Raw genomic sequence first — 16,591 nt, 5'->3', positions numbered from 1 at the left:
GTGTGCTGTTGACTGTACTTTTTCGAGGATAGACCTATAGGTTCCAAAAAAATATGATGAAACCATTAAAAAGTTATATGATTTTTAGTAACTGCTTTAAGATAACCAATACAGTAATTTCCTATGAATATTAATAGGTATATTATAATTAATTGAAGATTAGTGAGTAATCTAAGCAAGAATAGTGTCTTAATTTTTATGGTGATAACATTAAAACATGTTTCCAACTAGTTTATTTGCAATTTTTCATCACATGGTGGAGTGTTGGTACTCGTAGTGCCATCTAGTGAAAATGTTGCAGTCTGTAACAGTCACAGTGGCGACCTCTTTCATCTACTCTTCAAAGCTGTAATGATATCCTATTTTAAAATAAGGGTTCACAACGATACCCTGTAAGTGCTGAGCTTATTTTTATTTTATTGTTTATTTATTTGGGAGCGATCTCTATGTCTGAATAATTTTGATTTGATTTTATGGAAGGCTTTTACAACATAAATTTTAGTGAAACATTGAATCAATAAAGTGCCTAAATGTGAACCATAATAATCTACTATACAGGGTGTCCCGTAATGTAACGTCAAGCCGGAACTGGGTGTTGAGGCAAGTTGTGCTGGTTATCAGAAAAATATAAAAAAAATTCTATGTGGCATATTTTCAAAATAATAGGCATTTAAAAAAAATCTAAAAATTCTACTCCAGGTGACGGTCCTTTTACTCGTGTTGCCACAAATCTTCACTTTTTTCAAAATTTTTTTTTGTTATGTAACCCTGAATAATGCTTCTCTAAATTGTTATCAAAATTACAAAACCAGCTGCTCCAGCTTGGATGAAAAAAATACATTATTCCCAAAAAAAATTTCAAAATAAAAATTTTGCCTAGTTTAAACTGACTGTACTGAAAAAAAAAAGTACTACGCGAGTGTGGCATGTGACGTCATAATTAGGCGCATTTAGTAAGGATTCCAAAATGGTATAACACTTGGTAAATTTTTGCTGCAATTTTCGTCAATTTTTGGTTTTTTGGAAATAGTCCCGTTTTTAACTTTATCTACCTTGGTTAAAAAATATTATTCTAATGTGCCCTAAATTCAAGTTTCTGTGACTGACTACCGTACAGTCAGTCACAGAAACTTTTGTCACCATGACAGTAATTAGTAGTTGACATACTGTGACAAAAGTCACCCGTGCGCGCGCGCCTTTACTACCTGCTCTGCCTGCACTTGTACTTGGTAACAGGGATAATAAGGATATGAAGTTTCGGTTATGGATACGGTTACGGATATTAGAATAATATTATACCGGTTTCGGTTACGGTCACGGATGTGAAATCATTTCAGATTATCCGAAAGTTTCGGATAATTTCGGTTACGGAATTATTAGAATTTCAAAAATGTAGGTATAATACAAATAGCAAGATGCTGCGTGAGCGTGACCCACATACTCGTAGCTACTTTATGTACAAACTAAGACGACACCTATGTATGATAAAGGTAAAACAGGCTGGCATATTAGATGGTGCCAGCGAATGCCAGACAAGTTGGTAACAAATATTAAGATTTAAGGTACAATTCCAAGACGGGCCGCAGACCGCAAACTGCAAAACTATGAAATCGGCAGCGCGGCATTGCAGCTGCGGCGTGTATACTGCAGATTTCATAGAGTTTTGCAGTTTGGAATTGTACCCTTAGACTCCGCCTTTATTCGAAACTATCCGTAACTTTTGAATCAGTTTCGGTTACGGTTATGGATATTTTTTATTTCGGATATCCGATAGTTTCGGTTACGGTTACGGATATCCATAACATCCCTGCTTGGTAAGATGGCCCTCTCCGTCCCGCTCATACCTTTTAAAATGGCTTCTCCACCTCACTTAAGCCAGAAACTTGAATTTTGGGCACATGAGAATAATATTTTTAACCAAGGTAGATAAAGTTAAAAACGGGATTATTTCCAATAAACAAAAATTGTCGACAATTACAGCAAGATTTTACAAAGTGTTATACCATTTTGGAATCCTTACTAAATGCGCCAAATTATGACGTCACTTGCCACACTCGCGTAGTACAATTTTTTTTCAGTACAGTCAGTTTAAACTAGTAAAAATTTTTATTTTGATATTTTTTTTGGGAATAATGTATTTTTTTCATCCAAGTTGGAGCAGCTGGTTTTGTAATTTTGATAACAATTTAGAGAAGCATTATTCAGGGTTACATAATAAAAAAAAAATTTGGAAAAAGTGAAGATTTGTGGCAACACGAGTAAAAAGACCGTCACCGGGAGTAGAATTTTTTGATTTTTTTTAAATGCCTATTATTTTGACAAAATGCCACATAGATTTTTTTTTATATTTTTCTGATAACCAGCATAACTTGCCTCAACACCCAGTTCCGGCTTGACGTTACATTACGGGACACCCTGTATAAAAATAAGTCGGGTTTTCCTCCCTGACGCTATAACTCCAGAACGCACGAACCGATTTCCACGGATTTGCATTCGTTGGAAAGGTCTCGGGCTCCGTGAGGTTTATAGCAAAGAAAATTCGGGAAAAGGGGGTAAAACAGGATCCACGCGTACGAAGTCGCGGGCGGCCGCTAGTCTACTATACAGTGTGAGTCACGTTAAAGTGTACATATGAAAATAGATGAAACTAGACCTATTTTTATCGACAAAAAAGAGGTCAAAAAATTTTTGAGATTATATCCTGATAAAATAAAAACAGTAATAATGCTAAACAGGGTGGAAAAAATCATGATTTTTTTATTTTAATCAAAAAAATCAGATTTTTTTGAATAAATCGTGATTTATTTGATTTATATTGATTTTTTTGATTTTTATTCGATTTTGCAATCATTGCCTTAGTTTTTCATGCGGAAAACATGTTTATTTAGGTACAATTGAGGTATAGTAATGGGAACAAGCCAAAAAAGTTAAATTATGTAAGATAGTATGTCATATTTTTACTGAAACAAGAAAAAACTCGTCAAAAACAGCTCGTCCTAAGTGGTGTCCGTTTCCATTACAAAAACACTAATATCTTTTTACAAGTATCAATTTTATTTTGTTCCCAAAAAAAATCTATAGTAAAAATATTTTTTTTCTAATTTTCCATACAGAACGTCTATTTCATACTTGAACACCTAATATTAACATTGTTTTGAACATTACAGTTGATTAATATGCACTGCCAGCGTTGCATTAATTCCATTTTAGTATATTGATTTAAATCAGTGATTTTTATTAAAAAAATCATGCAATAAAAATCGTGATTTAAATCAACTTGATTTAAATCATGCAACCCTGATGCTAAATAACAGACGATACTGAAAAAATACATAAAATACCCAGAAAATGCCAACAATAATAAAAAATGATACTTTTTGAAAAAAATCTGCTTAAAAATTCGTGTTTTTTGGTTATTTGATAAATTTCTCCAAAAAATGCCCCTATAACCGGGGGTTTTTATTACTTTGTATTATTTTCTATCGTATTACCTTCGTAAAACCAAAAATCGCATGTCTCTATCCCTATCACAACATTTGCTATGATCGTTTGAACAAAGGCCTACCACAACATTATTCTCCGGTACAGGTAGAGACAATTTTAATTGTAACTAAAATGCTTATTTTACTTCGAAATCTTTTGTTTTTATTTGAAATCTAACTTGTCTTTATCAAAATTACAAATCTAGAGCCATTTTCAGTTTCGTTGTTAACGAAGCGTTGAATGGCGCGCCCGGAGAGGCTTAGTTCAAACGATCATTGCAAACGTTGTGATAGGGATAGAGACATGCGATTTTTGGTTTTACGAAGGTAATACGATAGAAAATAATACAAAGTAATAAAAACCCCCGGTTATAGGGGCATTTTTTGAAGAAATTTATCAAATAACCAAAAAAAACACGAATTTTTAAGCAGATTTTTTTCAAAAAGTATATTTTTTTATTATTTGTTGGCCTTTTTTTGTGTATTTTATGTATTTTTTAGTATCGCCTGTTATTTATCATTATTACTGTTTTTATTTTATCAGGATATACCGCTTAGTTTAAAAGTTATTACGTTTTCTTTACAATAAGTAATTGGAAGAAAAAATTTTTTATAAAAAATTAAAAAAAAAAATCTCAAAAATTTTTTGACCTCTTTTTTGTCGATAAAAATAGGTCTAGTTTCATCTATTTTCATATGTACACTTTAACGTGACTCACACTGTATAAAAATAAGTCGGGTTTTCCTCCCTGACGCTATAACTCCAGAACGCACGAACCGATTTCCACGGTTTTGCATTCGTTGGAAAGGTCTCGGGCTCCGTGAGGTTTATAGCAAAGAAAATTCGGGAAAAGGGGATAAAACGGGATCCACGCGTACGAAGTCGCGGGCGGCCGCTAGTTATTGCAATAAGTACTTAAATAGGTGACAAAACAGAAAGGCATGATTTATGCAGTATTTATTTAATAAATTCTTTTTATAGCTTAGACTACACCCCAAACTTCTTCAAATGCTGAACACAATTTAGCACATGTCAATGCTGCAGAGAGTGGATAGTTGCTTATTGATATGACATCTTCTGAATAATCCGCTTCAACTTTACCATGTGCCATAGCTCCCACAATCAGCACAACTGGCTCATCCTTAGGGACCAGTTCTCTGCAGTTTTGAACCATTTTAGAACTAAATGACATGGTGATTTTTCGTACACCCACAGGAAGATGTGATGTTACTGGGTTCTTGATAACTTTAAGTAGTTTCATTGGACCATCTGATGCTCTGATAGCAAACTTGTGTAGTAGTTGAACTGAAAAAAGAAAAGTTTTCATAATCTTATGTCCAATTATTCATAATAATTAAAATAAATTATTGGTGAATGTATTAAATGGCTAACAGCAAATATATCATACCTATCAACCCAGCAAATCTCTTAAAAGTTCTTGGTATTCTTGTCTGTGGGTTTATTTCAATAAGTACATTTTTTTCTGTGTGTATGTACACTTGAAGCAGGCCCGCTCGGTTTAATGGAGAGTCCATAAGCATGAGTAAAGACTGGTGTGTAATATCTGGTCGACAGGAACCTGGGTCACGATCATTTTTCCGTAAGATGTTGGCATGGTCATCACAATTCAACAATTCAAAACTATTTCCAACCTGAAAAGAAACAGTTGTTTTTAACTGCTGCCTGAAAGGTGCTTTATTTTTTACATAATGTATTTTCTTTACATAATGTATTTTACAAAATACTAAGTAGATAGAGAAGACAAGTCACTAAAAATTTATGAAATATCAAAATCTTCAACATTATCCTAACCTAAAAGTAACATTACTCCTGTGAAATCATGGCAAGTATTTGAATTGAGACAAAATTAAGATTAACAGATTAGCGTAGTACCTTCACTGTTTCAAGTTGTGCATTCTCCAAAATAACAATTAAACGTTTCTCTTGTTTCTTAATGTGAGAGGTCACTAGATGTTTGGGTACTGGGTCATACTCAAAATCATCGTCTTTAGAGGCAATTTTTCTTTTCTTTCCCATGATGAAATTCTGTTTTTCTTAAAAACTGCTTGAATGTACACTTATGAGGCAGCAGCACCAAATAACTATTATTTTTTGGCCTCGAAACTTACAAAACAGTTTTACACGTGTTGTTTGTTGTGATTAGTTTTTTTTTTTTGGTTTTTGACAGTGACATTGACAGACTCCGATCGGTCCGATTCATGGACGTACCTAATATCTGTGTACCTACCAAATGGTCCGATTCAAAATGCGAACAGTATTTTAACACAGATAGAGCTCGTGCAGCACTTTCAGGATCAGTAACCAGTTTTTCGATTAATCGAGTGAGATAATTTGATTAATCGAAATCATCATTTCCATCCATACCGTACCAAGCACGTTTATTTTAAAGATATGCCGGGTCCATAGTAATGACATCAATGACTCGCACATCACTAACTGTCAATGTCATCAATTTGACATTCATCCCATCCTCTTTTTCGTGTAGTTTTTTCGCTGTTGATTATGTTTATTTTGTAAAGAATTTGCATTTATTGATCTTGTCTACGTATTAATAGTAAATTTTGCAGGTTACGACGTCTACCAACCATCTTTAGACATCTATAATGGCAAACGATAGAGAAGTCTTGCGAGAGATATGGGATGGTAAACTACCTATTTGTTTTCAATTAGCTCAAGAAGAAATAATGGAAATTCAACAGCCGGATCCCTTCTATGTAATGGTACCAAGGCTGAGTTATTTTCCACTGGTTACAGACAAGGTAAAGTAATGCTAATGGTAATGCTGCTTTCCTCAAGTACCAGACCCATTGTAACACTGTCAAATTAACATAGCTTGTCCAAATTAGTGTATTAAAGTTCATTGTTCGTTTTGTATGATATACCTTCTTATTCTGCCCAATATTTAGTATCCAATATGGGCACCCAAGTTTTTGCAGATGGATTTTTGTTCAAAGTTAATATTAATATGAACTTTATGGTTCAAACCACAATATTGAAGTAGAATTTTACTATGACAAAGGATCTGTAGTAAATAATTTAACTTGATTTAATAGAAAAAATTGGCAAGGGCCACTATGTAACTAAAGTATGTTTCTTTTAGATGAAAAGACACTTCCTTCGTTTTATATCTCAAGAAAATGCTGATAATGAAATGTGGTTGGACTATAATGGCCAGCCATTAAAATGGCACTACCCAATTGGTTTTTTGTATGATCTCTACTGTGGTGTCGATCCACAGTTGCCTTGGACTCTTACTGTGCACTTCACAAAATTTCCTGAAGATGTATTGTTGCACTGCCCTAACAAGTATGTATTAAGTTAAAAACTAATGTATTATTTACTTATTCCTTTACTTACATAAGCTTTTACGTGATAATTTATTTATTTTTGAAGGGATGTAGTAGAGGCACACTATATGTCAACAGTTAAGGAGGCTGATGTGTTAAAGCACCGTGGTCAAGTCATGTCAACCATGCAAAAGAAAGACCATAATCAACTATGGCTTGGCTTACAGAATGGTAATGTAAAATTTTATAATGAAAATACTTGGATACCAATATGATTTAGTTAATGTTTAAATATATGTACATAAAAAGCTGAATAAATTTTGGTCCACTGGCCCCGAACATTAAAAAGTTCTTATTTAAGTCTCTTCAACCAGTGTCTCATTAAAAACAGATTTTTACATAGTATGAATTTATTTATAATAAGCTGCTTGAAAGCTCACAGAAAGCTATATAAGTTAAATCATATTTGTATCTTTTGTAAGTTCTATAAAACATAATAGTAAGTATTGTGTGTATTCTTTGATCAAGTAAATTAAATAATAATATGAGGCGTCTAGTTTCAAATCCCGCTAAAACGATTTTGATAAGATTTCGAGAAATTGAATAAAACCGCTTATCCATATAGCTTTGGCCTTAGGCAAAAAAATATATGATACAAATTATTATTGTCATCTGGCAATACTAACAGTAATTGCTATTTATCTTTAAATTAAATATAATTTGGATTATTATGAAAACTATTTTCATTTTGGCGTACTTTGTTACGAACATTCGGTTTTAATGGGATTTGAAACAGACATGTTGTATTTTAGCGGGATTTGATAAGAACAAATTGTAATGCATGAATGGCGTTCTACAATAAAGTCTAATATTAAATAAACCAAAAAATTATAAAATAAATAGTTGTCCGTATTAATTTGTCCATTCTATAATATTCAAAGCGATTGCACTTATTGGTTAGGTTATTAGATTAATAAAGTTTTATCGGGTTATTAAAAAAAAAAACAATTAAATTATAGCATGTAAATAAGAAACTTTTATAAATTATTTTCTCAATCTCGTCTTTGCCTTTTTATAACATAATATTTATTCCTGGACATCTGGACATCAGGTGATCCATCTGCTCGTTTGCCTCCTGTCACATAAAAAAAAACATCCCACAATATTTATTTATTTACTTCACTGACTGACTGTACAAGGATATAAACATACACACATACATACCTACCTACTCTCGAAACACATTACCCTCCTGCACTCGGGTAAAAAGTAAAATACCTTTATAATTCGTCTAAAGGCATTGAGCTAGTGAAGTTTCTATAATTCCACTAGTGATCACCAACACTTAATAGTAACAATAACCAATGACAGCTAAATGGTTAATTTTGCATAACACCATCAAAGCTGCTTCAAAAGTAGTTATTTAACAAATTTCTCTTTCCGTTTCTGGCGCTCCTTGGTGCGTTTCTAGGCTATTTCATTACGTGGTTCCTTTCTTGCGTCTTTAGGGTTACGTTTTTCCACGAACTGAGATAAATCGTCCATTAATTTGGATCAAAAACAATAAAAAACCGCAGCAACCTTAAGCACGTTATGAAAAAATCTCCATACTGATTTCGCACTCATGTGACCAAAATACCGTGCTGCCATTGGTCAATCAACTTTTAGAGGGTTTTGAAAGAAACGGACGGCGTTTTAGCGGAGTTTGTAACACAAACCAAATTTTAAGTGCTAGTTTAGTAGTCTTTTAGCGAATTTTGGTCGAAAATGATTGAATAGTATGATGAGATAATTGCAGTATCGTCATTTAGAGATATAAACAGAAAATCGTTGCGGGAGCGTTTTAGCGGGTTTTGAAACTAGACGACTCATATGTATTTCTTGATGGTGGATGCCCACATTTTCAATGACAAAAAAAACATGACAATAGTATGAAAATTGTCTTTAATTCAATAAAAAAACACAAAATGACATTATTATGGAAACCTTTTTTTAAATAATAAAATTAATTTATGATTTTTATAGTATTATACAATTTCAGAGGTGGATTTTATTGTATATGGACATTTTGGGTGTACATAAATCAGCAATGTATTTTATATGTTTGATATTCATCAACAGCCCTTTACAGTCCACTGGACTATGAGCCTCCTCCACTATAGTGGAGGGTTTTGCCATAATCTCCACGCTTGGCAGGCGGGTTGGAGATCGCAGTTTAAAAGATTGATGTTTTTCAGAGAGCGCTGCTGCCCGTTCTCTGTTTGATGTGTAGTCCCTAAGTCTAACTAATGTTTGATATTATGGTATTCTTACTAAAGCAAGGAAAACTTCAATACCACTAATACCACTGGACTAGATGGCAGTGTAAAATGATTATAACTTACTATTTGTAACTTATTACAGACAAATTTGACCAATTTTGGGCCATAAATAGAAGATTGATGGAGTCTCATGGAGATAATGAAGGATTCAAACATATTCCTATAAGAATTTATTCTGATGATGGGTCCTGTTATCAACGGCTTGTTTGTCCTAAGAATCTAGATGGCAGCAGAAAGGTTTTACAACAAATGATTTCAGAATTATATCCTGATAAAGTAAACTGTAAGTCCATTTCCCAGATATTTATTTTAGTAATATTAAATGTTATGGTATTTATAACAAAGGACATCATCCATTTTGGTCCAAAATCAAGTGCCGGCCAAAAAATAAAAGTGCTGTATTCTGATAGAATACGTCCGCCTTAGCATTTATTACTATGGCTTTTTTTTTTATTGGCCGACATTTTTGATTTTGAACAAAAAATGTATGAATCGTCGATGAATTTTAGATCTCAAATACTCGACGCACAGTGGTGCTACAGCTTTGGTGCCATAGTAACAAATGCTAAGGCGGACGTATTCTGTCAGAATACAGCACTTTATTTTTTATTGGCCGACACTTTTGATTTTGAACAAAAAATGTATGAATAGTCGATGACTTTTAGATCTCAAATACTCGACGCACAGTGGAGCTACGGCTTTGGTGCCATAGTAACAAATGCTAAGGCAGACGTATTCTGTCAGAATACAGCACTTTTTTTTTGTTGGCCGGCACTTTTGATTTTGGACCAAAAATATATGAAACGTGGATGATATCCTTTTAAAATATTTCGTTTTTCAGTAAAACTAAGAACACATGGAATAACACTGCCTTTGGACACCCCACTGCAATGGCTCTCAGAACATATGAGTTACCCTGATAATTTTCTTCACCTTTGTATATGTTGAATGACTCATGTTGTTTGTGGAAGCTTTCATAATGTTAAATGTGCAGCTACATCAAGTTTTTGTACACACCTAAATGAACTACTAGAAGTAGTCGAGATAATCACTGATGCTTAGCGAAATGCAATTGTATATATCCCTAGTCATAAAGTTAAATAAAATGCAATGTAAAGACCAATTTTTGCTTTAAAAATAGGCACAGCGATCGGCCGTGATTATCTCTGAATAGAAAAGTAATGGAATTACATACCATTATAATTTTAATTGGTCGCCAGGCATTACCAGTTTATTTTATTACTCAAAAAATATCCAAAATAATATATTGTAATAGTTTTAATACTGAGAAATTAATGGAAGAAGTTGGAGCTTAATAAAATTTTTAACTATAAAGATAATGTATTTTTATTTAACCAGTAAAGTGCAAGTTTTTTTTTTATTAGTTAAGTAAATCTACAATAGAAAAAGTTGTTTGACAAATCATATTCTGGTCAATGATATTACAGAACTATAGATATGTTACGTTCATAGAAATTACGATTTTAATCCGTGCCGAGCTATTCCAAATTGCACACATTGACAAATGTAACTGATAAGTGAAACAAAAGATACGAAATAGCACGCAAATGAAAGAGATAGCTATAGTTTTAACGATTCTGCACTAACTAATCTATGTCCGCAGCGCACGCATCCTTATCGCTCTAACGTCAAAACAAGATCGCTTTCTCTTTCTTAACTTGAACATGGCGCATGGCGTCTTGATTGTTTGCATAAATAATTGAAAATATAAATACTAAATAATTTTGCATAATCACATGTGGTAAGAGATCCCTTGTATTTTGTTTACTTCTTTCGAAACACACACGATGGCATTTTTTTATTTATTTTGGTAAGAACACAGGAACTTACGGTGTGGTACGCACGCGATTGCGCACGCACGACGCAGGCCACACGAAGACTAAACACAAGACGTCCCAATTGGGACGTATTTGAGTATTCACAGCGCGAGCGCTTATAACATATATATCTGCTTTTGTTTTTATATAATATCATTGATTCTGGTTTATTAGACCTTAATTTTATTTCTAAAATAAATTAAAAATATGTATTTACACGTTTTTATTTGTTACTTTATTACACCATTCACTAAGTATAACACAATTTTAATTTTAGCTCATTTTTCTAAAACATGATGACGTGTATTTTGTATAACGTGTTCAACACGACGTAGTAGGTAGGTACATAATTTCAATTGAATGTAACAGCAATTAAAATTAAATTTAAATTAAATCAGCTTTTCTGCATCTGTCTGTGTATAACTTTCGTAATTTCCAAACAACATGCTCGCATTCAGGAAACCATTTTCACACGACGGTCTTATCAGACGTTTCGCATGCCGACTGAACGATTCATTTATCGATATTACACGATTATTGAAAATAAAGCCATTCAGTAGGACCATGAATATACCCATTATCTGGTCGAATAAATCAATAGCAGTAGCTATGAATTTAACAATCCTTTTAGTTATTTTCGCTAAATTCCAACCGAGGCTAATCAATTAAAGAATATTAGAAAACATTATCGAGGTTAATGTTTCATAAACAATAAAACCTTGCAATAAAAGTATTATCACAAAGAAGCCCTATAGGACACTATATTAATAAGATGACATACACAATACATCAGGTACAACTTCAAAACGCAACAATATGAATAGACTGCTAACTTAAAGCTACCTGCATCACTTTTTCAGCTAAGCACCTTTTGCCTTATGGTTCTAAAGTTCAGTATTTGATTTGCTTTTCTGTGAATATTTTTTAATAACATAAGGAATTCGACGAGCGAACCGTCTGCACCCATTGTTGGCGAAAATTGGTTGATCTTCAGTTGGGCCATATGTTATTACTGAAAGTGCATCTCTGTAAAAAAACGACAACATAAAAGATTTAATTGGTAAAATTATGCATCTTTATAAAGAAATGCAACAGGCGGTGCCGCGGCGTGACGGTTCTAATGGGGCGCGCTGCCGCGCTGCATTACAAACACAAAGCTAGGTTCTAGACCGACAGCGCTAGAAATAAATTACGATCACTTCTCCCACAACTCATTTCATTACGGGCAAAAAATCAATTAATGTCTCGAAGCATCATTATGATCGTGCTTGGCCAGACTGCCCACACGCCAGATCGGGGGGGGGGCGCGGCGCGTTGTACTAACACATGAAATCTTATTCGAGTGTCCATAGTGGGCACGCCGGCGCCATGAAATCTTACTAGAGTATCCATCCTATCCATAGTGGGCACGCAGGTGCCACTATGGGGTGGGGACACTCGAATAAGATTTTTCATTAGTTATTAAAATTTCAAACTAAATCACCAATAAACCACGAGCCTTAGGCAGTTCGATTTTTTCAAGTTATTTATAAGATTTTTCATATGTTTGAGTACGTCGCGCCGCGCCCGTTCCGCTTGTCAGTGCAGTCTGGCCAAGCACTTAATATGACCGTTATCACGTCGTCGTCATCATTTACGTCGCAATTTACACAACGCAATTTTAATACTGACTGGACACAATAGGAATACTTACGCCATCATTTCTTCACTGGGATGATAAATTCCATGTGATCTAAATTCGGCCAATGCACACATCTCCACATGATGTTGCTCAAGTGGTAAGAACGGTATGTAGTGATCTATCAAATGGTGCGCTATTGCTGCAGCTTTTTCAAAGCCACCTGAAATGAAATTAACACAGTTTTAAGTTATTGTGTGTAAGCAATGATATTAAAGAACTATAGATATGTTACGTTCATAGAAATTACGATTTTAATCCGTGCCGAGCTATTCCAAATTGCACACATTGACAAATGTAACTGATAAGTGAAACAAAAGATACGAAATAGCACGCAAATGAAAGAGATAGCTATAGTTTTAACGATTCTGCACTAACTAATCTATGTCCGCAGCGCACGCATCCTTATCGCTCTAACGTCAAAACAAGATCGCTTTCTCTTTCTTAACTTGAACATGGCGCATGGCGTCTTGATTGTTTGCATAAATAATTGAAAATATAAATACTAAATAATTTTGCATAATCACATGTGGTAAGAGATCCCTTGTATTTTTTTTACTTTAGAGTCATAATTGGTACACTTTCGAAACACACACGATGGCATTTTTTATTTATTTTGGTAAGAACACAGGAACTTACGGTGTGGTACGCACGCGATTGCGCACGACGCAGGCCACACGAAGACTAAACACAAGACGTCCCAATTGGGACGTATTTGAGTATTCACAGCGCGAGCGCTTATAACATATCTGCTTTTGTTTTTATATAATATCATTGTGTGTAAGTAATTTCTCCAATGTCAAATACACTTTTGAAAATACTAGGTTGAATAAAACTGTGTGTGTTTTACCACATTTTAGCATCTTTCAGTTAGGCGATTATCACGCTGCATTCCGTCCGTCGCGGTACGCAGGGCGTCAGTAAGAGCGTGCAGAAGCAGGCTTAGATCTCCGTCGCCATGCAGCGCAGTATTGCGCTGTACGTACATACAACGGATCAGGTCCTAGCGGCACGTGGCCCCCGCTCAACACAGAATGTGGTGCAGTGTGATAATCACCTCACTATTCATGTAAGGCAACATAGCGGCAGTCGCAAGTTCGCCAATCCACTTACTAACGAACCAAAAATTTTGTGTCGGCTTGCAGGCACCGCAATATAAGAAAGGAAAAATTATAATGGAAAAGGATAACTCTTGAAAATGTACCTTGGTGAAAAGCAGTTCTCCTTATGATGGCTTCAAAATTATGAAACTCTACTTCATTTCTTTTGATTCCCTGCTCATAGAGTTCTAATAAGTTGGTAGCAATTTCATGACCTCCAATATTTGATATAAATATAAAAATACTATCCCTGAAACAATAAATAATGCAATGTTAAATTATTTGCTATGAAGTTTCTGTAATATTAAATTAATTGCAATGAAGAGTTGTTTGTTTAAGGGATTTTTTTTTATTTAGTTTTTTCCTTGAATTGTATTGATAATTACTTGATATTCAGTCAACAGTTCAGAACCTGTAGGTACACAAGGTTTAGTTTCACGGATTCAGAATAGAAAAGTCTAAATTAATCAGGAATAGCAGGGCGATATCAACACTGACCTGTAGTCAACTCCATCAACAGCATGGTGATGGTCCAGCATGGGCTTTATTGCATCTAATACAGAAGGGCACATGTCATGTATTTCATCAAATATGATGAGTGACTTGGGACATTTCTTTACCACTTCATTAACTTGTGTGATTAAATACTTCTGTAAAAAAGAGTTGCCAATCAAGTTTTATTTTGTTGCTGTACGTTTAACAATTTGATTTAACCTCGTAAGCCCGGATGTGCATCAGAAGGAACTAAAACTTTGTAGTCAGTAACGCCGAGACATTTTCGGAGGTGATTTCGAAGTATCGCCGGATGTGCCTTCAGAGGAACTAAAACTTTAGCGATAAATTTAAGTTCAAAAATTCGCGCCTATCGAAAAAAAAGAGTGATAGTCTATGGCTTAAAGTATTCAAAATCAGGTATCCAAACTTATTAATATAAAAAAAACAAAACGTCACTGTCAAATTATCATTTTCCTTTGACAAGGTGGTTCGTCCGAGAAGACGTGATGTGCGATTAATTTTTTTTCTTCGCGTTAACGTAGTTTAATTGCAAAACTGATCAGTATAATTTAAGTTAAAATACTGCTAAACAAGCAAAAAAATTATTTTTCCCAATTTGAAGTGGTTTTGTAAGATTTTTTTTCGTTTGAAAATAATAGTTCTTTGCAAGGAACATTCGGTCTTGATGGTGAAAGTTTTATTTTTGTATATTTTTTCTATTGAGATGGAATTGAGTATTGGACTTTTAAAATTATGATATGATTGAGAAAATTTACCATGAGAACGTTCTGATTTTTAGTTTAGTAAATATTATAATTAACATGAATTTTCACTTTACTTCTTATACATTCTAACCTATCATTAGTGTATGTTATAAAACCGATAGTACTTTTAAAAGTACTAATTATGAAACATTAAATAAAATAAAAACCGTTGTACCTTTTCAGTTACATTTATTAATATCATTATTGTATCTTTATGTAGTATTAATTTATTAAGAAGGTTACATTTATGTTTTACTTTAAAGTATAAAATACAATTTATTTACTTTTCCTTCTTAAAGTCTGTAATACCGAATGTTCTTTTAAGAGAAAACATTTTTTTATTATTTTTCACCTAAAATAAGCTCTATGCACTGTTATATAGGGCCCCTGAAAATATGAATGCAAAAGAAAATCTCTAACATAGAATTTTTTTTACTCGAAGTGCTCGGCGTTTACTACTTCAAATTATTCGTTCTTCTGAAAGCACATCCGGCGATACTTAGAAGTAGACAAAATTTACTCTTCGGTCTTACGAGGTTAAATGAACTTAAACAAAATTATTGATATTTCAAACTTACTTTACTTTTCTCCAGATCAGTGCAATCAAAGTCTTTTTTTCCCATAAATAATTTTACAAATTTGCTTTGCATTCCATTTTTGTAGAGAGCTTCTGCTATCATTGCTGAGGCATAGTTCTTTCCCACCCCAGACCATCCGTGCAGGCTAATCACCAGAGCCTTTTGGTTTTGCTTACTATTTGCATTTACAGCATCTTTGTGTGCATTGAGAATATTTACCAACTCCCCAACAAGTGGTTGTCCAAAAATTTTTTGAGACAAGGACATTTGTAATTCTGGAAATAATAAACAGTTCAGTAAAGTTATTGACCATGTCTTAAAAACATCACAATATCATAAAATCTGTATTAATCTTAACAAGCGTTCATGCAGTACCTATCATTGAAGTCTTTTAGAATATGATTCTAACACAATACCTAAATTGTACAAATAAATTGTAACTTAAATTGATTTATATTAAATAAGTGAATACCAATAGATGCCTCGTCTATAAGAGGTTATAACTAATTAAAACTACATTTTCCAGTACTTATTGTCAATCAATAAAAACGGAGAAACTTGTAAGAGCAACTAATTCAAAAAATACTCACTAGACAAGTCATATGGCACATATTTTTCATTGCAACATTCTGTAAAATGACAAATGGTATGGTCCTTGATGAGATCATACTTGAACCATCCTCCTGCTATTACTGCTGAACTAATCAGCGAAACAGTGAATAATTCACATGATACAAAACTAACTGTACAAAAGGCAATTAATATAAAATTATTGATTTTTTTAGTCATTTGGATGGTAGTGTTGACCGTAGGTTAGTGTTATAAATTCTGCTTCTGTCAACTGTTCTACACCCATAAAATTTAGGACAATTTTATAATATCTCGATCAATAGCTTTTGTTAAGATATACACACTTTTAATTAAAACAAAGACGATTTTACAGTGCTGGTGCAATGTTTACAAAAATGACATTTTGACATTTCAAAACAACACCATTCCCGGTCCGAATTAACTCTCTCAGTTTAT

The 16,591-nt window shown here is 33.6% G+C and overlaps 3 protein-coding genes across 3 annotated transcripts; 1 reads left to right on the top strand and 2 right to left on the bottom strand.

The window, feature by feature from the left end:
• Window positions 1-4,423: 4,423 nt before the first annotated feature.
• Window positions 4,424-5,664, bottom strand: LOC135086228 (ribosomal RNA small subunit methyltransferase NEP1). Its single transcript, XM_063981058.1, has 3 exons — window positions 5,377-5,664; window positions 4,892-5,135; window positions 4,424-4,788 (listed from the first exon to the last, which is right to left on the bottom strand). The coding sequence occupies exons 1-3, from the start codon at window positions 5,518-5,520 to the stop codon at window positions 4,466-4,468; spliced, it is 711 nt and encodes a 236-aa protein (XP_063837128.1). The 5' UTR covers window positions 5,521-5,664; the 3' UTR covers window positions 4,424-4,465.
• A 304-nt stretch (window positions 5,665-5,968) lies between these two features.
• Window positions 5,969-10,886, top strand: LOC135080693 (autophagy protein 5). The gene is made up of 5 exons (XM_063975409.1): window positions 5,969-6,263; window positions 6,605-6,810; window positions 6,898-7,022; window positions 9,195-9,395; window positions 9,954-10,886. Exons 1-5 carry the CDS (start codon window positions 6,108-6,110, stop codon window positions 10,058-10,060), a joined length of 795 nt encoding a protein of 264 aa, XP_063831479.1. The 5' UTR covers window positions 5,969-6,107; the 3' UTR covers window positions 10,061-10,886.
• Window positions 10,887-11,158: 272 nt separating this feature from the next.
• LOC135080689 (torsin-1A) lies at window positions 11,159-16,591 on the bottom strand. Its single transcript, XM_063975394.1, has 6 exons — window positions 16,156-16,591; window positions 15,566-15,840; window positions 14,227-14,378; window positions 13,833-13,978; window positions 12,644-12,791; window positions 11,159-11,976 (listed from the first exon to the last, which is right to left on the bottom strand). Exons 1-6 carry the CDS (start codon window positions 16,352-16,354, stop codon window positions 11,835-11,837), a joined length of 1,062 nt encoding a protein of 353 aa, XP_063831464.1. The 5' UTR covers window positions 16,355-16,591; the 3' UTR covers window positions 11,159-11,834.

This window comes from Ostrinia nubilalis, chromosome 2 (assembly GCF_963855985.1).
Source record: "Ostrinia nubilalis chromosome 2, ilOstNubi1.1, whole genome shotgun sequence".
Lineage (NCBI taxonomy): Eukaryota > Metazoa > Arthropoda > Insecta > Lepidoptera > Crambidae > Ostrinia > Ostrinia nubilalis.
The sequence above is the reverse complement of the archived record's forward strand: the minus strand, read 5'-3'. Positions and strand labels throughout refer to the sequence as shown.

Bases quoted from the DNA above. Each gene is read 5' to 3' on its own strand.
- LOC135080689 (XM_063975394.1), bottom strand. From the start codon at position 16,354: ATGACTAAAAAAATCAATAATTTTATATTAATTGCCTTTTGTACAGTT. The intron at 12,792-13,832 runs GTACATTTTCAA...ATTTCATTTCAG, and splicing joins GAGAACTGCTTTTCACCAAG to GTGGCTTTGAAAAAGCTGCA. The intron at 11,977-12,643 runs GTAAGTATTCCT...GTTTTTTTACAG, and splicing joins CCCAGTGAAGAAATGATGGC to AGATGCACTTTCAGTAATAA.
- LOC135080693 (XM_063975409.1), top strand. From the start codon at position 6,108: ATGGCAAACGATAGAGAAGTCTTGCGAGAGATATGGGATGGTAAACTA. The intron at 6,264-6,604 runs GTAAAGTAATGC...TGTTTCTTTTAG, and splicing joins TTCCACTGGTTACAGACAAG to ATGAAAAGACACTTCCTTCG. The intron at 7,023-9,194 runs GTAATGTAAAAT...AACTTATTACAG, and splicing joins ATGGCTTGGCTTACAGAATG to ACAAATTTGACCAATTTTGG.
- LOC135086228 (XM_063981058.1), bottom strand. From the start codon at position 5,520: ATGGGAAAGAAAAGAAAAATTGCCTCTAAAGACGATGATTTTGAGTAT. The intron at 5,136-5,376 runs GTACTACGCTAA...GTTTCTTTTCAG, and splicing joins CACAACTTGAAACAGTGAAG to GTTGGAAATAGTTTTGAATT. The intron at 4,789-4,891 runs GTATGATATATT...TTCTTTTTTCAG, and splicing joins GAGATTTGCTGGGTTGATAG to TTCAACTACTACACAAGTTT.